Source organism: Calidris pugnax, unplaced genomic scaffold (genome assembly GCF_001431845.1).
Source record: "Calidris pugnax isolate Ruff unplaced genomic scaffold, ASM143184v1 scaffold9, whole genome shotgun sequence".
NCBI classification, from domain to species: domain Eukaryota; kingdom Metazoa; phylum Chordata; class Aves; order Charadriiformes; family Scolopacidae; genus Calidris; species Calidris pugnax.
The window spans coordinates 487201-509322 of record NW_015090778.1 but is presented as its reverse complement, the minus strand read 5'-3'; the positions used below and the strand labels follow the sequence as shown (position 1 = coordinate 509322).

Here is a 22122-nt window from a genome sequence, read left to right as displayed (position 1 = left end):
TTTTTTTTTTTTTTTAATACTTTTTTTTTCCCTCCAGGACAAGACAAGGTTGAGGAGAAACGGCATTACCTGGCAAATGTGAGGACGTTCTGTGGCCTCGCCAAGAACAACTGGCATCATGTTTTCCTAGTCCGGAAAATTGCTAGTCAGTATGGGATGGAATTTGCTCAGAAGCTTGTCACAGAGGCAAAGTTTAACTGGATATTCCCAGTGGAAATTCTTCAGCAGGTAAAGAAGAGGTGTCTCCTCTTAGTCCTCAGCTCATGCTGCTTTGGGGGGTTTCTACTGTTGGGTGGCTCTGGGGGACACACTGCAGCAGGAGTGATTGGGAAGGTGACATCCTTGTGCTCCCTGGAGCCTGTTATGGCAGTGAAAAGCTGTTTGGGTTGCCACGCTGCCCTGCTGTCTCTCTGTAAAGGCTGAAACGCCCCAGTTCTTGGGAGGAAGAGGAGATTCTGCCTTATCCCATGGCTGGTGAATGTCCACAGAGTTCACCCTGGGCTTTTCCCTTTGTAGATGCAGAACAGCCAGTCTAATCACATCGATCGTTACCTGGCCTGCGGTGAGAACTACAGAGTCCTGCGCGACACCGTGGGGAAAGCCATGATCGAGTGTAAGACTGAGGATCTTCTAGAGGCAGAGAAGGTAGGACACGTGCTCCTCACCATAATCCTGTTCTAGGGTCTGGGTGGCCAGTGGTTAAGCTTTATGTGTTCCTCTTGGCAGTGGCTCTTCCAGTGGAGATGCTGGGGTTGCCCCTGCCTGGAAGTTACTGTTGGCTTATCCTGGAAGACACACGTTTGCTTCATTTTCTTATCTGTGTTCTAGCATATGTAACTCTGATGTTATTTCTGTTGGTTGCCTCATCTCGTGTTTCTCCCCTTGTAATATATGGCAGCAGTTGTTTTGCTGTGAGCGATACAGGCACCTTGCAGCCAGCTGGCTGGGGAGCAGGCAGATAATCAAAGATGCTTTAAGCCCTTTTCCCTGCCTGCCCATAGCTGCGTAGCCTTGTTCAACTTCAGCTGTGACAACTATAGCCTCTTCTGTGCCACATCATCAATTCTTCTTTTCCAGGCCTCACGCAGCTCCCCGGCGGTACGGTCTGTCCATCTGCTCCTGGCTCTTTTCAGGGAGGTCACTGCCCTGTACGGAGTTAGTGATTCAAATCTTCACCCCAAGGAGCAGGTAAGATATTTCACTTTGGAAGCTTGTGACAAACACACGTCATTGGTAAGGGTGAATGAGATTTAAATCAGTGGTGGAAGAGCATTTTGTTCTTCTGCTGCAAATGCAGTTATGTCCTGATCAAAGCAGACTGAGCATGTTTTCAAAGCAGGGGCAGCACAGCATGGGAAGCAGCTGATGCTCCTCTTCAGTTTGGTGGGCGATATCACGCTGGTTTTATTTCTTTTAAATATGTGCTTTCAGCAAAGAGATGTTATGACTGAGTTCATCCAGAACTCCCAAGCCCTGAATTCTCCAGACCTGCAGCACTTTGCAACTTCTCTGGTGATGAACTCGCTGCCGTCTCTGACGGTGGGTCCTCAGAGCTCCAGCCACGGGGGAGCACTGGCTGAGATGGCTGTTCACACTGCGGCCGTCTTGCTGTGTGTCCAGAGCCCTGTCCTGCAGCCCCTCAGGAACCTGGCATTCCATCCACAATCCATGCAGGTAAAGAGAGTTAACTGGGATGGCAATTCAGCGTATTGCTAGTTCATCCATGTATCTTATGGGTCCTCTCTAACCTAAGCTTTCTTGATGTCAAAAGCACCAACTTACTGTTTTAGCTGTGAATTACTGATGTATAATTTTTTCAGTGTTGTTGGGATTAATTAGCACACCAAGCATCTCTGGACGGGTACTTTTTCAGGGTACCTCTGCGTCCTGAACTGTATCAGACAAATACTTTAGCAGATATTTGAGTGAGCAAGTCTGGGAGCCGTTGGCAGGCCACGCTGTGGGGACCTGTGTGCTCTAAAGGGTGATGGAGCCCTGGGCTGAGTCAGGGTGGAGGAATCTGCTGCTGGCTCTCCACGACACGAGGAAATGTGCTGCTACACACCAGGGTGCATCAGGCCACCACCCCAAGAGGAACCCAGTTCAGGATGTCTAGAAAGTGCCTGCGCAAAGCTTAACAATATTGACAGTTTTTAAGAGTGGATTTTTCAAAGGTGGAATTTGAAAATGTGCATGTGCATAATCTGCGCGACCTCTGCTTTCTGTTCCCTATCATGAAGAAGGAGCTAGTTGAGGAACTGCTACAGGAAAGAACAGATATATGTATTCATTTGTCACCTTTTTTCCCTTTTTCCTCTTTAGCACTCTTTTCTGCCTACAATGCCAGAAGATTTAATGGCTCAGGCAAGGACCTGGGAAGGACTGGCCACTCTGCGCTGGTACAGTAAGTGCTTCTCTGGCTGTGAAAGACATTGAAGGATAATCCTTCGTTTTTGGATGAAACAGTTCCAAATGTGAGGACAGACACACTCCTCTTTGATGCTTCCAGCCCCTTTTGGTATTGACAGCAGAATCTTTCAGGCTTGTTCCTCGAGGAGAGATGCACTGAAAAGTTCCTTGGGTTCCCCCACAGGAGTGATTCCTTTGAGTTTTGGGACTGTCCGTGCTTTTGATTAAATCTTGAAGCATATTTCTCGTTCCAAGATGATGGTCCCTAAGAAAGGAAAGAACAGGGGCTTTATAAATGTCTGTTGTTATAACACTGACCTCTTTGTTTCTCTTTCTTGCTAGCGTGTCCAAACGGCCACGTCTGCTTTATAGGAGAGGTAAGAATTTGAGATTGGTGGGGTTTTAAGCAGGTGGTGCTTTCAACAATAAACTCTTTCATTTTATTTACTGGTTTTTATGTTCTATAGCACAGCAGTTCGTTTTCTAAATTCTCTATATTACGAATCTTTTTTGTCATTGTAATGTAAGATTTAGAATAGCTTTAACACAGCTTATACCATAAATCTAGGAAACAAGCGACAGAGGTCTGTTGCCCAGTATATAGCAGCTTTTGAATTAACCAGTTACAGCTTGGATTTTTGTTTTGTTCTCTTTCTCTGCTGGAGTGGCTTTTGCTCTGGAGTTCAGTGTTCTCATTTTGTTTTTTGCTAGTGTGGCCGCCCCATGGAAACGAGCTCCTGCATCGAGTGTGGTGTCCAAATTGGAGGGCAAAATCATAAAGCAGTGCCTGGCTTCCGAGAATTCCAGTAGGCTTTGGTTCCTTAACCTTTTCAGTGTGAAATGATGTAGGACTTGCCTGTTGTGCTTCCAGGGCAAAAGGTACCAACCACTTCAAGCTGCTGCCTGAAAGGTGGCCCCCCATTGGCTCCCACCTGGGCCTCCCAGGGGATCAGCACTTGCAGCTTTTTTGTAAGAACATTAAAGCTATAATTCCAACAGCAGCAGCTTCTCATCTATCCAGCACAGAGCTGGCTAATCTTGCCCTACAGGGCTGGACATTGCCTCTTTCATCTCTCTCTTGGAAGAGATGTCCAAGGAAGAGTAACCAGCCAGCAAAACTAAACAAATCGGCTTATTTGCCGATACAAAACTTACTGGAAGTCTTCATTCCCCTTTAGCACTTTTAATTGGCAGCTTTTATGGCATCCAAAGAACTTACGGGTCAAAAAGACATTACTGGGTATCAAAGACATCTCTTGTGTGTTTTTGTCAAGGCAAAAAACTATGTATGTTCTTTCCAACAGGGGTAATGAAGACAGAACTCAAACTGGACACATACTTGGAGACGTAAAGCACAGAAAAGCAGCAGGAGTGTGTGATCGGGACGTGTCCCCCGTTGTCTTCATGCTGATGCGCTTGCTCACGCATTTGGCAATGCTGCTGGGAGCCACAAAAGACCCTGAGGTAACTCCCAGTAATAGTTCCAAGTGGCCGCATGAAATGTAGTGAAACCTCTGTATGACACTGATCCTTTTCATCATATTGCCAAGGAACTGGGGCAGTCTTTCAGGACGTGAGACCCAAATTCACTTCCCTCATTGCCCAGGAGGGATTTTGGTTCCTTCGTGCACTTGCACGTGTGCATATAGACACAGACCTGTGTTTGTTCTGGTGGGAGGAATCCTACAGGATGGAGCTGAGACTTTCTGGTGGACTGTAGCTCCAAGTACCTTGTGCTTGAGCTGGATGTTACTGCCTGTGCTCATTCTTCCCTTTGCTTCCTCTTTAGTCACTTCGCAAGATTATCAAGCCACTGGTGCCCAACGCGGTGACTTTCCTAGAGCAGCATATTCAGCAGGATTTAGTACAGCTGACAAGAATTTTGGGCAAGAGCGTGGATGAGACTGTGAACACCCTTCATCTCATTCTCGACAGCCTCCTGAAGGACACCCATCAGCACCCAGGCCAGTGTAAGGAGCACATCAGCATTTCCAGGGCACCAGTTATTTAGAGTCTTTGCTAATAAACCATTTCCAAGTGGCAGCAGCTGAGCTGATGAGGAAGATCCAGAAATTTGAGACCGTTTTCTTGCTGTAGGGAGTGAAGGATTTTTGACTGTTTAATTCTCTTTCCATTGCCTCGTGTGGGGTTTGCAAGGTTTGGTGCCTAATTCTGAAAAGGAATTATTGAGTGAATAACCTCATGACACATTGGCAGAGCTTTCAGCTCACGAGCAGAGGAACTCCTCAAAGTGCAGTAGCTCATGCTGTATATAATCCATGTTCTGCCCTCTAAATGAGCTACCAGGAAGCTGTTTGGCCCGGTTCGTGGTAGAATGTGGAGTTCAAGTTGACATGAGTCATTGTGTCATCGTGGGGATTCATCTCTCAGAGCCGTATTTTCAGTGCGACAGCACAAATCAGTATTCCAAGCTCTGCTCTTCGGTCTGTCATTGATCATGGTCTGACCTTGGACAACTTGTTTAACCTTTCTGGGATTATGAATGACTTGTGTAAACGTCCACATCATTCACAGGAATGACTGGACTGAGGTTTCTGGAAACCTGCAGTCACTGCATGCTGGTTTGGATGACGCTCTCCAGCTTGACCAAGATACTCATTTAGCTTCTAGGACTTCTGTAATTGCTCTTGGCTCATCATGCTAATTTGCAAGGGTGCCACATCTGGAAGCTTAGAGAATCTGTGCTTGCTTTTAACTGAAATATTGCAGATGTAAGAGACTAAATATTCCTGTTGCAGGGCCAGTTCGATTCAGTGCTGCGCTTTCCACCAAGGAGGAGAGAAACGAATGGGAAAGAATTGTTGCAAACACAATTATTGCTCCTGAATTGGAGGTGAGAAATTTGCTGTATAAAATTTCAGTAGTTGAGCAGTTCAAAATCCACTTATTTGGTAATCTGACCTGCTGTGGTATCTGTGCTACACTTTTCACCTAGCTATTCCTAAAACCAAGCCATTGATGACACAGCTGCAGGCTAGCTTTGATTTGTAAGAGTCAGCCAACTTTATTCTACCTGTGGAAATGAGTATCTGAGACTAGAGTTGAGCTCTGAAGGTTTTGTGTAACTAGAAAAGCAAAAATGTCTTAGCTCTATTGAAAGTATTTGTCCAAGTGAGCACATAGTTGCCCTGAATGAACCCTTCCTGCCGTTTTTTTGCCCCCATATACATCATGGTAAGAATGGAAGACCTGTGAGTTGGATGAGCTGGAGAACAAAAAGTAACTTTATGGTATAAACAGCTGTATCATAGTATGTGTTCTACACGCCTTCCTGAGGAGCTCATCTTCTGCTTTGACATATTTGTTCATCGAGCTATTAGGGAAATATACTCTAGTGGAGGTTTGACGTGGCAGGACATTGCTGATTCTGATCTAATTTCCCCCTTATTTTTTTTCTTATTTTAAATGCAGGATTTGGATAAAAAGCTTCTGAAGTTAAATAGACAAATACAAGAGGATGAGAGAATTTCTTCCAATCCAATAGTGAAAATAGTGTATGGTGACCCAGCCACTTTCCTGTCCCAGCTGCCAAAGGACAGTCACATACATCATTCCAAGATGTGGAGCTGCCGAAAGAAGATCTCGGTGGAGAACCTGGGCCACGTAGTCCAGCAAAAGAATGCCAAGGACACTGTCCCTCTCCTTTGGAAGTTCCTGCAGATGGTGGGTGTGACACGGGGATGGGAGAGTGCAACGTTCAGAGATCAGCTCCTAGAATCTCAGATAAAGAATGCCAAGGACACTGTCCCTCTCCTTTGGAAGTTCCTGCAGATGGTGGGTGTGACACGGGGATGGGAGAGTGCAACGTTCAGAGATCAGCTCCCAGAATCTCAGATTGGTTGAGGTGGGAAGGGACCTCTGGAGGTCACAGGTCCAACCCCCTGCTTGCGCAGAGTTGCCTCGAGCCAGTTGCCCAGGACTGAATCACTGTTTGATTATATGGTGTCTTTAGTCTCAGAACTTTCTATAATCTTGAGAACTGCATGTGTGAAATTTTTTTTTCTTTTAAACATTTAACAAGTAATTCCACAAAAGTGTGCAAAACTAGTTTGGGCAAGGACAACCTTGCTTACAGGCCCCTTTCCTCTTCCAGGAACCGGAGCTGAGGCTGGTTAAATTCCTACCAGAGATTCTGGCCTTGCAGAGAGACTTGGTGAGGCGATTTCAGAACACCACTGATGTCAGGCGCTGCTCCATCAGAGACTTCCTCAAGGAACCCCTCTCAGGTGAGAAGCCTTTGTCAAAACTGTCATTAGTGAAACAAAAAGCACTGGATTATCCAGTTGAAAATGAAGGTGAAAACTGTTGCTCTGCCCTTGTCTACCAAGGCTGTGGCAATATATAAAAGGCCACCAAATTTGTCAGGCGTGATTTGCCCTTGGTGAAGCCATGTTGGCTGTCACCAACCGCCTCCTTATTTTCCATGTGCCTTAGCAGAGATTCCAGGAGGATGTGATTCCTCAGATGTGATGAGGGACCTGTTACAGAGGAGAGTGAACGTGTTCCTGTCTGTTTGGAACAAGCTGAGGAGATCGCTGGACACCAATGGTAAGAACCCTTCTTTCCCAGTGCTGTTTGGGGAGGGATGGAGGCAGGAGGTGCTCTCAGACCCTGCTCCCCTGCTGCTGCCCTTCCTCAGCTCCAAGTTCCTCATGTCAGTGATGCTGGGACACGGCCTCAAAACTGGCCTTGGCCATTAAAGGTTTAAGAAGATCTAGGTGCAAATGGAAGAATTTGTAGTAATCTCACCTAATTTTTTCTCTCTTTAGTGCTTATCAATAATGCAAAGAGCGCTGCTTTTTTCAGGTTCTGTGCTTTCTCCTGACCTGGCTTGGCTCAGGAGAGGCTGGCTCATGGTGGGCTGGCTCTGGGCCACCTCAGGCAGTAGTCTTCTCTGCCTTTTTATTTCAGGGGAAATAAAACTTCCTGAAGGCTACTGCAAAGCTGACCTGACCCTGGACAGCGAGCTCGAGGTCCTTCTGCCACGTCGTCAGGGACAGGGCCTCTGCTCCACAGCTTTGGCCAGTTACCTCATTGCTCTGCACAACAACTGTGTCCACTCTGTCAACAAACACATCAAGGAAGATGATGGGTGTGTTGCTATTCCAGCTAGGCTTTTTTTCTTGGAGGGTGGGGAGGTTTGTTGTATCAGCTGCTACCACAATCAGCTTTACCTGCTTCATAAAGGCTTTTTGCTCGAAATGAAGACTCTTTTCTCTTCTGCAGGTACACGATTGGTGTATCAGAAGTGGCTGACCTGCACCTGATCAGTTATGAGGTGGAGAGAGACCTGATTCCTCTGATCTTGTCCAACTGCCAGTACAGCATGGAGAAGGGAGGGGAGACATTGCAGGAATTTGATCTGGAGAGGATCCAGCAGCAAGTCATCAGCAAGCTCCTGCAGGGGAAACCACTCATCACCCCAAAGGTAGAAGGGCTGTGATTTCTGCAGATGGCTTCTTTGCTGAGGTCGGGGCCCTGTGGTGTTCCCTGCAGCCAGGCCTGGGCTGTAGCAGGGTTAGTGACATGATCAAAGCTTTACAGCCACGGGGTTCTTTCTCTCCTGACAGGGAATTCCTACCCTGGTGTACAGACATGACCGGAATTGTGAACAGCTGTTCAATGATGTCAGGGATAAGGTGGCTCAGGTGAGTTTCTGCACTGGAGGAAACCAGGCACACGTGTGAGCCCTGGCATCCTGAGAAACAGGGATGTTGTTAGGACAGACCCATGTTAGGTCTGTCTTCTGCTGCTTGCCTTGTTCTCTGAAGGCTTCTCCACTAATCTCTGAGCATACATACCAACTGGCCTTCTTTTGTCAGGCAGGATTTACAAAGGAAAGGGATATAGTTAAGCTTTTTCACTTTCCTATATCTGTGGCTCTGCCGTCTTCCATGTCTTTAGCGACTTGACTAGCAATAAGGAATGGCTCTAAACTAACTAACGTTAGCAACTGCTTTGACTTGATGGTTTCCAGAGTGCTCTGCCCAGTTCTGTGATGAACATGATCAGTGGGGAACTACAGTCTTACAGCGATGCCTGTGATGCTCTGTCCGTCACTGAAATCACCTTGGGGTTCCTGGCCATGGCTGGAGAGAATCCTGAGATGCTGCTGGCTGACTACATCCAAAATGTTCTGCAGATGGGTGACCAGACAAACCCTCACGTGCTGCAGGTGAGTCCTGAGAGCAAAGCTCTTAGAGGGTAAAGAATATACATATATATGTTTGTGTATATATATATATACACACACACACTCTAAGTCCAGCCAGTCTGATCTCCTACTCCAGCAAAAGTTCAGCTTGAAAAGGTGTTTGATAGAATTCCTTCCCCACTGGATTCAACAACGGAGGGGGATACAATTTTCTCTTCCCCTATAACCAGTGTTTGCAAGGTGGGAGCATCTAATGGCTTGTGATGCTCAGCAGGTCCTTGCAAAACCCCACAGAAAGGTCAGGAGCAGGACTGGAGAAGGCTGAGCTCTTCCCTGCAGACCCAGGCTCTTCTGCCAGGACCAGGAAGGAGAATTCTCAGCCAAGTACCAGCATAATTAGTTGCAATGCTAAAACTGAGAAAAGGCAGAGCGTTCAATTACGTGTCAGCTCTCAGGGCCATGGGCTGCTCGGATTGAAAATATCTCTGTACCTCTCCAAAGTGGTGATGGGGGAAGGGTTTATCTCCTAACGATGTGTAAAAAGAGGCCTTTTGCTGACAAGGGGCCAAAGGCACTATGTTCTCACAAGCACGTGTGACAGAACCCTATCGCTTTCCCGCTCTCTTTCATGATAACAAAAAGATTATTGGAGGCAAAATGGGGAAGAGGGAGAGAGGAGCCAGATGGGCCTCGATACCTGGGTTAAAAGGGCTCAGTAAACTCCCTGCTGGACTCTCTGTGCTCGTGCTCGCTCCTCTGCAGTTCCCACTGGCGTGGGCAGGGTGTGCACAGGTTCCTAAATACACCCCTCACATCCACATTCACTCCATATATGCGCTTTTCTTTCAGGCCCTTAGACGATGCCAGCTAAAGCACAGCATAGCCCTCTGGCAACTTCTCTCCACCCACAAATCTGAGCAGCTTCTGCGCCTCAGAAGGGTAAGGCTCACTGATAACATCAGCGTCTAATCACTTGTTTCCTCTTCTCTAGATGAACTTGTTCAAATGTGTATGGTTGGTTATTTATTTTCTTTTTTTTTTTCCCCCCTCACTGCATTTTTAGGATCCTTTTGTAGACATCGCTCCAGCCTACAAAGAGGAGCTCACTGCAGAGATTGCCAAGCTCCTCAACACCTTCCTTGTCCACTCAAGGCTGGAAACCTTCCTGCAGGAGCTCCATGAAATGATCATCTTGAAGCTGAGACACGTCCGAGCTGGGCAAGAACACAATCCCAAGTGGAGGTAACACATTTGTGCAGCCCAAACCCACCCACAGCTGTTGGTATTAACTTCAGCTGAAAATGCACATGCTGGGACGGGTTCCCTTGGCAAATGACCGCCCTGTGGGACACGAAGCACAAACCCCATTAAGAATATGCAGGGATTTGTAAGAGACACTGCCTGTTTCTGGTGTGTAAGACTCCTCTTCCTCTTACCCCAGCTATTTTGGGAACGCTGGTGGAATCCACCAGGAGCTGCTGGTGGGTGAGCGTTAAAGATAAACACAAGCACTTCTGTGGTCACTCAGGAGCAGAGTCAACTTTCCATAGGCACATCCCTGCAGCATCCCATTTCTGGGTTCTCTAGCTTCTCTCAACCTTCTTATTTCAAAATACATGTTAAAATTCTGTATATTTAATGTTGGTGCATTCCTACCACCCAGAATACAATGTGGCATTTGCAGTTTGCCATGCACTATCTACTAATGCTACTTTTGCTCTTTCATTTTCCAGCCTGAAGGAATCGTTCCTTCCTTACCTTGATGAAAAACGCTCCGAATTAGCTCCAGAGCTGGAAGAGATGTTCCCAGACGAGATTCTCCTCTCTCATGCCACGGAGACCTGGAAAGCAGCAGCTCTCTTCAAAAGAGAGCGCAGGGAGAGCTAGCACCCCTGCCACCCCCCACCTCCTGCACAGTGTCACAAAGAGTGGGGGGCTGGATGGGGTGGGGGAAGATTCTAGAACCTCAGGGCCTTGGGTTTTGGGGGGTGGGATGGGGTGTGTGTGCTTGCATTTTGGTTGGGTTTTTAACTAACTATGATGCACAGATCAGACACTTTCATGTATCCAGATGAAGGAGAAACACAAGAGATTATTGTGAAGGCATTGTGAAAAATCAAATGGATACAGTCCACCTGTAAAGGATTTTTTTTTTGTAAAAAGCATAATTTCCCAATGCTGGGAAAAGTAAATAATTTTTTTTTTATTTGCAACCGGTGTTATTCTTGAGATTTAATTGTCGCTGAGGTGCAGAAGGGGCTCCTCCTCCCGCTGCCCCTCCCCGAGGAGCAGGACGGGGCCGGGGCTGGAACCGGACACACAGACACCGCCGGAGCCGGCTCCCTCCCCCCGGGGCAGGGTCCTTCTCCCGCCCCGCTTGTCCTCTCCCTTCCCGGAACGGGTTGCTCTCCGCCCGCGTTCCCGAGGGAGGGTGAGGCCTCCTTCCGCCGCCATGGCGGGCCGGGCCGCGCCGCCGCCGGAGGCCACGCTCCGCGCCTGGGAACGGTAACGGCGGCGGGCGGGCTGCGCATGCGCTGAGGGGTTCTGTGGGGGGGGCGCGGTGGCCATGGCAACCGTGAGCGGCCCTGAGGCCTAGGGTTAGGCCCTGTGGCCTAGGGTTAGGCCCTGCATGGCGGCGTGGGCTTGGCGGGGGTCTCCCCTTCACCCGCCGTCCCCGGTCGGCCGTGGCGGGGTCCCCTTGCCTCCCTGGGTGTCCCCTCCTCTGCCCGGGGGTTCCCCTCCCCCCGGGTCCCGCTGCCCTCCTGAGGAGAAGCGCGAAGTGCTGGGAGCCGCCTGCCCCCCCCACTCCCCTCTCCCGATCCCCGCGTCCCCACGAGCGATGGGGTCCCGTGAGAGGAGCCCCCCTCGCGTCTCTGCCCCCACGGGCTCCTCCTCCCGCTCCCGGCGGGGTACGGTTGTCGCCGGGCGGGATGGAGGGGGACTGGGGCCTACACAGGCCTCTCCTCACCGCCATCCCGCCGCAGCGAGCAGGCCCGGCTGGGAGCCAGCGTGGTGGAGGAGGACACCGAGGAATGGCAGAGAGATCCCGGTTTTGCCGGACTGGAGAGAGTGGGAGGTGTGGATTTATCCTACATCAAAGAAGACGAGACCAGCGCCTGCGCCTCCCTGGTGGTGCTGAGCTACCCGGGCATGGAGGTAACGGCCAGGGGCCACCCTGCTCCCCGGGGGTTCATAGAAAATATGCGCAAAGTCCCTTATCACCGCGCCTCTGCCTCGCAGGGCATCAGTGAGTCACCAGGAGTATGTCCTTTGACCGTGCGTTCTGCAAGAAAGATTAACAGAGAAAAAAAAAACAACAAAGTGTACAGATTTGGACATAAGTTTAAGAAGATGCAAAGTGTTCCCAATTGTGAGCGGTTCGTAGTGTTACTGGGAACTCAACAGGGTGTTGAGGGGTATGCGTTTAAGTTGGGAAATCAGAAAATCATAGAATCATCTAGGTTGGAAGGGCCATTTAAGATTATCTAGTCCAACCATTAACCTAACTCTGACAAAAAATCTATCACTAGACCGTGTCCCCCAGCACTATGTCAGCCGTCTTTTGAACATCTCCAGGGATGGTGCCTCAACCCCTTCCCTGGGCAGCCCATTCCAAGGCTTTCAGTGTCAAAATTCCAAGACCCTTTCAGTGTCAAAATTTTTCCTAATATCCAACCTGAACCTCCCCTGGTGCAACTTGAGGCCATTTCCTCGTCCCATCGCCTGGGACTTGGGAGAAGAGACCAACATCCCCCTGGCTACCCCCTCCTTTCAGGGAGTTGGAGAGAGCGAGAAGGTCTCCCCTCAGCCTCCTTTTCTCCAGGCTGAACGCCCCCAGCTCCCTCAGCAGCTCCTCCTTGTTCTCCAGACCCCTCACCAGCTCCGTTGCCCTTCTCTGGACCCACTCCAGCCCCTCAATGTCTTTTTTGTGGTGAGGGGTCCAAAACTGGACGCAGCCCTCGAGGTGGGGCCTCACCAGTGTCAAGTCCAGGGGGACAAAATGCCATGCTGAGACAGAGTCTAGGTCAGCACAGCACTCTGGAACCAGTTCAGGTGGTGTTTGGAAGTAATCAGCCTTGGCCCCCACCCAAAAGGAGACAAAAAGGACCATCGTTACTCAGCACTGATGGAGAGGAAATGAAACCATTTGTAGCACTCGAACAGCAGATGTCTTGCTTGTGAGTTCTTGCTGGGAATCATCTAATAATAAGGGATGTAACATATAAAAGCCTTTTCAAAACTGCCGTGAATCTCATATCCCACAGTTGTTTACTTGAATTAATAAAGATTTTTGGTCCCTTTCCCAGCTTTCAAAATGATATAAAAATTATCTTTAACTATAAAACCTATAACAAAATAGAGAAATAAAGCTTGATATGGGCTGCTGGGATTTTTATGAACTGAATTTCAAATCCTGCTTTGATATTTTACTTGCCCTGTGTGGATGTTGTTTTGTCCCATATGACAGGGTTTCTTTTGGCCTGTCCCCGCACAGGGACAGACGCCCTTTGATAATGCTCTGACTGGGTGAGGTCCCCCGCTGTGGATTTGAATAGCTGCCCTAATTTTGTGTCAAGGACTTCACTCTCTGGCAGGGTATGTTTAGCCCTCTTCTGTCACCAGTCTGTTATCTGCCCCCTTTTATGAGTGACAAGACTGACACAACCCAGTGGCCTTGGCTTTGTGGGAGAGATCCAGCAGCAGAGTGTTTTAAAAAAACGATGAGGTCAGGGGACATAAACCAGAGGAGATGCCTCTGAGACAGTCAGGAACCAGGTGGCCAAGTCCTGGAGGTCACTGTCTCTGCTGTCCCACTGCTCCCAGGTGCTGTACGAGGATTGCCGGATGGTGACGGTGAGCGCCCCGTACGTGGCAGGATTCTTAGCCTTCCGAGAAGTCCCTTTCCTGGTGGAAGCTGTTCAGAGACTTCAGCAGGAGGAGCCCAGGCTCAGACCTCAGGTGTGGCATGTTTCTTGGAGGACCCTTATAAGACAAGTAAAAGGACTGAGACAGAATTCTCCTTCCTCCCAGAGCCAGCATCGCTGTTTGCACAGTCAAGTGGCTCTCAGTGCACGGGAAATAACATTTCTTTTTTGGCTTTTTCAGGTACTTCTTGTAGATGGGAATGGCCTGCTCCATCCCAGAGGTAGGATTTCACTGGAGAGCATTTCGCTGGGGTCCCCATGCTGCTGTTTGAGATTCCTGTTCTCTGGTGCCGTGCAGTTACAGTGGCTTCTTGTTGGCAGGATTTGGTGTGGCCTGTCACCTTGGGGTCCTGACGGATCTACCATGTATTGGAGTGGCCAAGAACCTCCTGCAGACAGATGGCTTGGTCAGGGATGAGCTGCACAGAGAGCAGGTTAGGCCAGGCTGGCAATTTATTTCCACTCTTTAATATCCCAAGAGAATAGGGACAGCTATGTGCAAGCACTTCCTAACCAACTGACCTTGTGTGTGTTTATCCCTAGATTCGTTCCCTGCAGAAGGAAGGAGATACATTCCCACTGACGGGCACTTCTGGGAGAGCCCGGGGCATGGTAAGATGTGAGGAGTTTCCTCTTTGCTTGGCCATCTAGTCTTCCAACTTTGTGTAGTAGCTGGGAGCACTGGAGCATGTTGTCTCTGTAGTGGGACTGTCCCAGTGATGTCAGTTCAGGAAGACACGGTGTGAAGAGGTGACCAGTAACACTGCTTTCCCCTTTCTGCGAGCTCAGATGTGTAAAAAGGTCGACAGTTCAGGTGTTGAATATATTCCCATTCATGGCTATGGCATCTGAGGGGCCAAGCAAGGAGAGGTGCCCATTCTGTAGCAGCTTACTGGGATGCAATGTGCAGTTTACTGGGATGCAGTATGGCAGCATCTGACTCAGAAAAGTGCAGGTGTAAGAAACCTCCTGCAGCTGGTGGTGTTTCCACATACTCTGCATGAGCAACTCTCACCGCTTCCCTGAGCAGCACGAGGCTTTTGGGGAAGGGCCACGGGGGTCCCAAGTGCAAACAGTCCCTTTGAGAAGATACTGGGATGTGGAAGAGATTCAAAAAGGCTGGGAGTTGCCAAACACAGAGCTGGCATCCCACCTGCTGAAAGCAACCGGCTAGCTGATAATTCAGCTGCTGCTCTGTGTTTGTTAAAATAAGCCTCTTAAGTATTTGATCTTTCTTGTTTCTGAATGCACAGGCCCTGCGTAGCAGCAACAACAGCTCTAGGCCACTCTATATCTCCGTGGGCCACAGGGTGTGCCTGGAGACAGCCGTGCGCCTGGTCAAGTCCTGCTGCAGGTACCGGATCCCGGAGCCCATCCGTCAGGTACAGCCAGACACCGGGGAGCTGAGGAAGGGGCCTGGAGCAGGGACACAGGCAGCAGAGAGGGCTGTGGGTTCCAAGCCCCTGGCAATGCTTCACAGCCTCAGTTTGCCACCCATCTGCAGCTGACAGTTGTGCAGCTGGCACCCTTCTTGGTGGCCTCTTCTCCCTGGCTTGTCATGGTGGTGGTTACGTGGTCATTCACTGATCCTTCCTTCTCCCTCGCTGGTTCTGACGCAGTGCCCCGAAGCACACACAGCCCTTACTGCAGACCCAGCCTGACTGATTCCTTGGTTCCTCTCTGCAGGCAGCTTCTGCGATGGTGATGTTAATACCCAGGAGCTGGAAATGCAGTTTTCCTGGGCACTTTGAGCCCAGCACAGACTGCAGTGTGCTGCTCCTCTGGGCTTTTCCCTGCTGCTGCACTCCGCAAGCAGCTGCGGGCTCCGAGGCGGCAGCCAGCCAGTAGGTGACAGCACTGGATCACCCTCAGTGAGCCGCAGTGCCACCAAGCTCAGCTTCAGACTAATGAAATGGCAGCAGGGCTTGAGGGGAAGGATCTGGAGAAGTGTAAAGCCCCTGGGACTTGTAGCCTGACAAGTGTTTCCCTTCTGTCAGGGTCATCCTGCTGTCAGTGGCTCAGGCAGATCTGTCCCAGTCCCAGTGACTGTCCCGGGACTGGGGCCCATTTAGGTGTCTGTGTTTGTGACACTGCCCTGGGACATGCTGTCCCCGTGCTGCACCACTCTCCTCGTCAGGTGCCTGCCCACCTCTTGCCCCGCAGCTCCTCGGAGCAGCACGGAGGGGATCCTGCTGAGGGATACACAGTCTCTACACATCGAAGCTTCTCATCGGCGCTGCAGGGTTCTCTGAAAACAGAGCCTTGTGTCTGTGGTTATAAACCAGAGAAAATTTTGTTAGACAAAAATCTAACACCTTAGAGCAAAACAAACCTTGAAGTGTCCATACCAGAACGGGAGTTTCTGATCTCATACACCGCTCCCTGCCAGACAGGAGTAGGCTGATGGATCTTCTTATGCAACCTCCTCTGGAGAGGGACGGAGCCTCCGCAGCGCTTGGAGCTGGCTCTGCAGAGGAAAGGGGAAGAGCCTTCCCTTTGGAAACAAAGAGGTGTCTTGCAGCTTTTCATCACCCTCATTTCATTTCCAACTACCTCCAGTATTTGTCTATGTTCTGAGACTCTTCCAGTTCTCTAACTGCGACCTTAATTTAAAGCGATGGAATGAATTGTCACTTTCCTCACAGAGAGATGAAAAATCCAAAAGGGAGTGTGGTTACTGTGGAGGCAGAGGGATGGCAGGAGGCAAGGATACTGAAACTTTTCCATGGGACTTCTCCCTGCTGCAGTTCCTCTGTGTGGTAACTGTCACAGATCCTGACACAGGGCAGTGCTGGAGGCCTCAGCTCTTGAGCACCTAAAGCTGGAATTAGGCAGTAGAAGGCTGTGGAGAATCCTGCTGTGGGTGACTGACTTTGGCCTTTTTGCTATGGGATGTCCCCAGAACAAGCTTTCATACCTGACGAGTGATGTGCTTATGGCTTTCCTAGTGTCATGAAAGACTTGTGGATCATTAGCTCTTAGTTGGTAAGTTCTGGTAGCCCTAGAAATATAATGCTCTTAAGAGAGCTGAGCTGCCCATGCCTTCTCGAGGCTGTGGTTATGGTCTGTGTGAAGGCAGTGCTGTGCTGCAGCACGTGTAGGGCCCTGCAGCTCTTGTGGGAGCTTAGACCTTCTGCTTTCCCAGAGGTACACTGGCCTGTCCGTGTGGGGTTTGTTGTGCTGCTCGGGCACAGCAACATCGACAGAAATGCTTTGATTTGCACTCAGCCCACGATGTGCTGCCAAAGGAACCCTGGCTGTGATGCAGGTGAGAGAAGTGATCTTTCAGAGAAAGCAGAAGGTAGTTCATTATCACCTACAACCAGTATTTACATCCCACTTAGACCTTATCCCACGTGTAAGTGCAAGGCTGATGTGGGAGAATTTTGCTTGCGTGGAGGTGATCTCTCTGCCCAGCCAGTGTGTGAGATCCTGAGGTTCTTCTGCAGAGATTGGGTCATTTGGAGCTACCCAGACGGGGCTTGAGGTAGGCAGGAGCTGTCATCCCAGAATAATAAGCCAAGCATTCAAACTGAGCAGCGCTGGAACAATACCAAGCCCTCCTGAGAGCAGCTGCCCTTGCCTGCATCTGGCAGAGGTCAGAACCCCTCTCCGGTGTTTGCCCACGCTCCAAGCCTGCTCAGACCCAGGATCCCCACGCACAGCAGGGAAACAGAAGCTTTTAACTCTCTCCAGCTGACAGGGGTTGTGCTGAGACCAATGCCTCTGCTCTCTCTGCTCCAGGTTCCTGCTTGGCTGCACACCAGCCTCCAGCTCTCCCCATGATCCATTTAGCTCCAGCTGGCCCCTTGCCCAGGCTGGGTCCTGCTGGCTCAGGATGTGTCTGATGGGACAGCCTGATGTTGCTCCAGCCCACCAAGGAGGGCTGCCCAGAGCTGGGAATTTCTGCAGGTCACTTCATGTGAAATATGAAACGCCCTCCTTAGGAGAACCAAATCTGCAGGTCACTTCATGTGAAATATGAAACACTTGCCTTCCTTAGGAGAACTGAGAAGGAAACCACCATCCCTCTCCTCTGTGTGAGCAGCTCCTGCTGCCCAGCAGGGAAATGGGTGGCAGATACCCTGAAACTCTGTCTCCCGTGGGGTGTACACCCCACTGCAAGCTTCCTGCGTGCACAGGGATCACCACCACCCCTCATAAAACAGGCAAAGCAACAATTCCAGACCCTAATGCCAGCACTAGTCCCCTCTGAAAATAGAAACAATCTGTGAGGATTATTACGGGACAGTTATCCATCTTATTGATTAGCCTCTTGGTTAATGCGCTGGGTTAAGCTGTCTCTCAGCGCTGTGTTAGGAGTGAGGACTGGCCAGTAACTTGCCACCTAATCAAGCATTAGCTAATGTTGGTTGGGGTTTTTCTTCCCTAGAAAAGCAGTTTGTAGATGTGACTCTTGCTACCTTGGTCTCCCGGTAGGGACTGTATTGAACAACCTCCTTCCCTTGTTATAAAATACATCACGTAATCTCCTATCCTGAAGAGTGATCAAAGTTATTTGTCAGTTCGGTTATGAAACTGTCCAATTATAGAGAGAAAGGAAAAAAAAAATCTCCCAAACAAACCACCCCTTATGTAACTATTTTTCGTTCTGGAGCTTGCAGAATTGTTAAGCAGTTGTGGAGCTGTGTTTCCAGCGAGCAGAGCCTCCACCCGAGAGGCTGAGTAGGGCTGGAGGGTGGTGGGGAGCTTCTAGACCTACGGGAGGGACTCTTCAGAAGTAGCACAGTGATGAGAGTGGCAAATGCTTCAAGGACAGCCACTGGGGATGCGTTAACCCACTTTATTTGCATGATCATCACATACTGTGAAGCTTTTCCAGCTGGGAAGGTCACATACTGCTTTTTAAGTGGAGAGAGAGACTCAGCCTTTGAGGTGGGGCACAGCAGCTGTTCCGAAATGTCACAGCATAGCGGTGGTTTTGAGAAAGGAAGTTTCTAAAGAAAAAAAAAAAAACTTGGAGGGAGTGTAAAAACCAACTCCCAATTCTCGAAGTTGCTCAAGAGCCCAGGATCTGCGTGCTCGTGATAGCATCTCAGAGTCTTCTGCACTGGGAAGCTGGACAGTGACACTTCTAGGGGACAAGAACGTCCAGTAAACACCCAGTATCACTTTCTGTAGCTCTTGGTATTTCCATCAGTGTTCTCCTTGCCCTGCTCTGAGCACGTGCCATCCTGTGCTGCTGATGAGACCTCTGTGTGGTCACAACGTGTGATCCCTTCACAGAGTGAGGGTGGTGGAGCAGCTTCTGCCAGATCAATGGGAGAGCTGGTTTGCTTTTTGGAATGTCTCCTTTCGAGGGAAGGGAGACTTGCCCTGCCCTCAAGTTTCTAACGAGTCTATTCCTTCTCTCATCTGACGGTGCTGAGCTCTTGCTGGGGGAGGCCTGTGAAGGAGTTTAGCCGCTCGTTAGGTTTTCCTGCACTGCATTTGGAGGTGCCTACACATGGAAGAAGTCATTTTGGGTTGGTTCAAAGGATGAAAGGCCACGCTCAGGCTCCCAGGTCTCCTCCAGGCGCTGCTGACAGGGTTCACCAAAGAGACATAAGGCACAACTGGGAAGCAGCCCATTGCCTGAGCAGCTCTCCCTTTGCCAGTGAACACCTTACTAAGCCTCTGGAAATCCTTGCTGGCTTGTCACATCCCTGAATGGTGAAGAGGGCATCTTAGGAGCCATTAGGGTAGGGGTACAGTGAGGGATTGCAGCTGGGTCAGTGCCTGCTGCACCGTGGTGTGAAGGGGAAGTCTGTGCTGGGTCATCTTCTGGGTCCCACAGAGACCCTTGGTGAAGGCTGTCACCCTCAGCTGCAGCTGGATTTGCTGAGGAAGCCCAGGCTGGGTCCCACTTTGGCTGCTTGTCCCCACCACACTTGGGGTAGCTCAGGGCTGAGCAGACATTGGGCACCAGCTGGTGGGAACTGTCTGTGCCTGGTGTCTCACCTCCTTGCTCCTGTGGGAAGCAAAGGGGCAGACAGCAAGGGCACAGGGAATGTTGGTTCTGCTTCTGTGATGGGCTGTACTCCAGCAGGGCTGTTTGGTCCAGGACCCTCTGTTTCTTCATTTTAAGTCTTCATCCTCCCAAGCAGCTTGCAGTGAGGCACGGAAACCAAACAAGGAAAGAACCACACAGGTTCCTTTGCAGTGGAGTCACACAAAAGCTGTTTGTGATGTGCTGACATCGGGGTGTGCAGGGACATACTGCGATGACAAAGGGGAGGCTCCAAGCAGGCTGATCAATCCATTTTCACTCATTTTCCTCTTTAATTCCAGGCCGATATTAGATCGAGGGAGTATATTCGGAAGCAGCTGTGCTCACCACTGGAGGTCACGTCTTCTGGGCCAGAGAGGTAGGTGTGTGGGCAGCCCAAGCAGCTGCCTCTCCAGAGGAGATCTGCTCATGTAATGATCTTCAGTAATGGCATTAAGGGGACAGATGGGGTAACAAGGTGAGCTCGAGTGACATCAGGACATATGTTGCCTCCATAACGGGTGATTTCTGGTGATGGTGGCCATGCTCCTTCACACGTTTCTTCCGCAGAGCGCTGTGTCCGAGGCTGGGGAAGGTCGTTGGGGATTTGGTGCGTTTCCGGCGTCTGCGATAAGCAGAGCACTAACGCCCACAGGTGTGACACCGGGGTGGACAGAAATATCCCACGGGAAGCTGGTTCCTGCCCCCAGAAAGCAAGGGGAGGGTCAGAATCCTTCCTCTTACATAATGTGGGGTCGCGGCCGCTCCATGAAAGGGTGTAAATCCACAGCAGGTCCCACAAAGCACCGGAGCTCCCTGTGCTGTGACCGTGCTGCGTCTGCAGCACCATTCACAGGGGTGTTGTTGGGGTCCCTCAGACCCACACCAGTGCCAGGCTGGACAGGCACCTGGTGGCCCCACCTGGGAAGCTGCTGGGGGGTGAATGAAGGGCTCAGAGCCCCCCCGTTCTGAGGGTCCTGCTGGAGCAGGAGGAGAGAAGGTTGCTGGTGGCAACAGCAACTGACTGAGGCAGCTCCTTATGGATTCCTTGGGACTCCTGGCTGGTGCCACTGACCGTGCTCTGCTCAGCTCCTCTGTTCTTTGCATCACGCAGCCAGAAACAAAAGAAGGGGCTTCCTCTGCTCGTGTAGTGGTGGTCACACAGCGTGGCCAGGCCATGGCTGGGGGTAGCCCTGCGTGGTGCCAGGCCGGGTGTCCCTGGTTTGTGCTGGAGCTGCATCTCTAACCCCTCTAATGCCTTCCTGCCATGACAGGCACTCAGGCTTACACGAAGGCTACTTAGTTTGGACATGGGTGCAACAGAAAAAACCAAATTAATTCCATTTATGACCATATATTTCAAAACCTCTGTGTCTGAGCCCCTTATTAAGTGAAATTGTTATTTGGCCTTCTTGGCTTCTGCTTTTTAAGTCTGTGACCCTTCCTTCTTTTTGTTCCTAGTGGTAAAAAGGAGGCTGAACCGGATGATTAGGCTGATGCCAGGAGAAACCACAGGGCTCCTCTTCACTGGATCCTCTCCTCCACCACGACTGTGGTTCTGTCGAGCACCACGGCCGAGTGCCACCCCAGGGGACAGCAGTGCAAGGCCGTGTTGGTCAGGACAATGCCACCAACTCCACGTGGGTCTGGGGGACAGACAGACCAGCCTCTGTGCAGGGATAATGTTAAGGACGCATTTCTCAGGGATGATTTTTAAGCATTGTAAAAATATTTGTGTAAGTAAAAGTACCCTTGTAAGTTTGCAACAACTTGTTTGAGTACTTGGACAACTGCAGGAGGTGATTGACAAAGAGATGCTGGGGCCCTTAACTTAGTTGTAACCAAACTCCAGAGCTGGCCTTTGGCTCCCACCACACCTCTGTGGCACGGAGACTGTTCCTTCTCATCGTTTCTGGAGCAGCTTCCACCCAGTCCCTGCAGCCTGTGCTCTCACATTTGCTTTGCACGTCTCCGGGGAACAGAAGCCCTGAACGTGGCTCCGGCTGGTCCCGACAGACGGGCCAAGGACGCGGCGTTTCAGGTGGGCGTCTGACTCATGAGGGAGGGGATGCAGCCAACTGTCTGCTGCCGAGTTTGGAAGAGGCTCGGAGGTCTCTCTGAGCTCCAGAACCCGAGAAGCTTTCTGTCTGTGGGGTGGCAGTGGCTTCTGCATTCCCAGTGCCTTGGTGCCACGCAGTAGTGACCTGGCATGTGGTGCTGGTCTCGGTGGGAAGCTGCTGGGAATTGCTGCTGGAGCATGGTTCAGATGGAAGGGCACAATGGCACCTAGACTTGCTCGGTGTTACTGTCACCCTCTCCACGTTGCCTGGGTCATCAGGGGACCAGGGAATTGCCCCTCGAGGAGAATGGGGAGGGAGGTCCCTCCTAATACACAAATCAGTCGGGGTGGCTGGGTCCTAGACTTGAGTCTTTGCAGTCTGAGGGGCCTGGGAGCGCTCCTGTCAGGTCAGGAGGAAGATCTCAAATCCCCTGGGACCAACACCCATCAGTTAAGCCATTTGTGAAGCTTTGCTTTAGCAGCAGAGCACAGAACAAACAGGTTTTATCCTTGAATCAATACTGCAAGTCTCCTCCAATTTGCAGGACTAAAGGTGTTCCTCCAA

At 50.4% G+C, this 22122-nt stretch overlaps 2 protein-coding genes across 2 annotated transcripts in view; both read left to right on the top strand.

Annotated features, from left to right (window-relative positions):
- RNF213 (ring finger protein 213) overlaps positions 1–10574 on the top strand; it is a 57903-nt gene extending 47329 nt beyond the window's left edge. The window contains exons 46-65 of the mRNA XM_014950133.1: positions 38–228; positions 517–645; positions 1078–1188; positions 1432–1674; positions 2323–2404; positions 2752–2786; positions 3121–3215; positions 3714–3873; positions 4199–4379; positions 5169–5263; positions 5842–6093; positions 6524–6656; positions 6865–6978; positions 7342–7522; positions 7657–7858; positions 8001–8078; positions 8408–8605; positions 9434–9523; positions 9648–9826; positions 10318–10574. Of these exons, the coding sequence (XP_014805619.1) occupies positions 38–228; positions 517–645; positions 1078–1188; positions 1432–1674; positions 2323–2404; positions 2752–2786; positions 3121–3215; positions 3714–3873; positions 4199–4379; positions 5169–5263; positions 5842–6093; positions 6524–6656; positions 6865–6978; positions 7342–7522; positions 7657–7858; positions 8001–8078; positions 8408–8605; positions 9434–9523; positions 9648–9826; positions 10318–10471 (2903 nt within the window). The 3' untranslated portion in view covers positions 10472–10574. The remainder of the gene's footprint in view (positions 1–37; positions 229–516; positions 646–1077; positions 1189–1431; positions 1675–2322; positions 2405–2751; positions 2787–3120; positions 3216–3713; positions 3874–4198; positions 4380–5168; positions 5264–5841; positions 6094–6523; positions 6657–6864; positions 6979–7341; positions 7523–7656; positions 7859–8000; positions 8079–8407; positions 8606–9433; positions 9524–9647; positions 9827–10317) is intronic.
- A 313-nt stretch (positions 10575–10887) lies between these two features.
- Positions 10888–21264, top strand: ENDOV (endonuclease V). The gene is made up of 9 exons (XM_014950285.1): positions 10888–11089; positions 11569–11740; positions 13409–13543; positions 13691–13730; positions 13831–13943; positions 14053–14121; positions 14763–14891; positions 19801–19877; positions 20960–21264. The coding sequence occupies exons 1-9, from the start codon at positions 11037–11039 to the stop codon at positions 20988–20990; spliced, it is 819 nt and encodes a 272-aa protein (XP_014805771.1). The 5' UTR covers positions 10888–11036; the 3' UTR covers positions 20991–21264.
- Positions 21265–22122: the final 858 nt, after the last annotated feature.

What these genes read in the sequence shown, in the direction of transcription:
- ENDOV (XM_014950285.1), top strand. Translation starts at nt 11,037, where the DNA reads ATGGCGGGCCGGGCCGCGCCGCCGCCGGAGGCCACGCTCCGCGCCTGG. An exon ending in TGGCCTGCTCCATCCCAGAG is followed by an intron (nt 13,731 to 13,830) that starts GTAGGATTTCAC and finishes TCTTGTTGGCAG; the next exon opens with GATTTGGTGTGGCCTGTCAC. An exon ending in ATGAGCTGCACAGAGAGCAG is followed by an intron (nt 13,944 to 14,052) that starts GTTAGGCCAGGC and finishes GTTTATCCCTAG; the next exon opens with ATTCGTTCCCTGCAGAAGGA.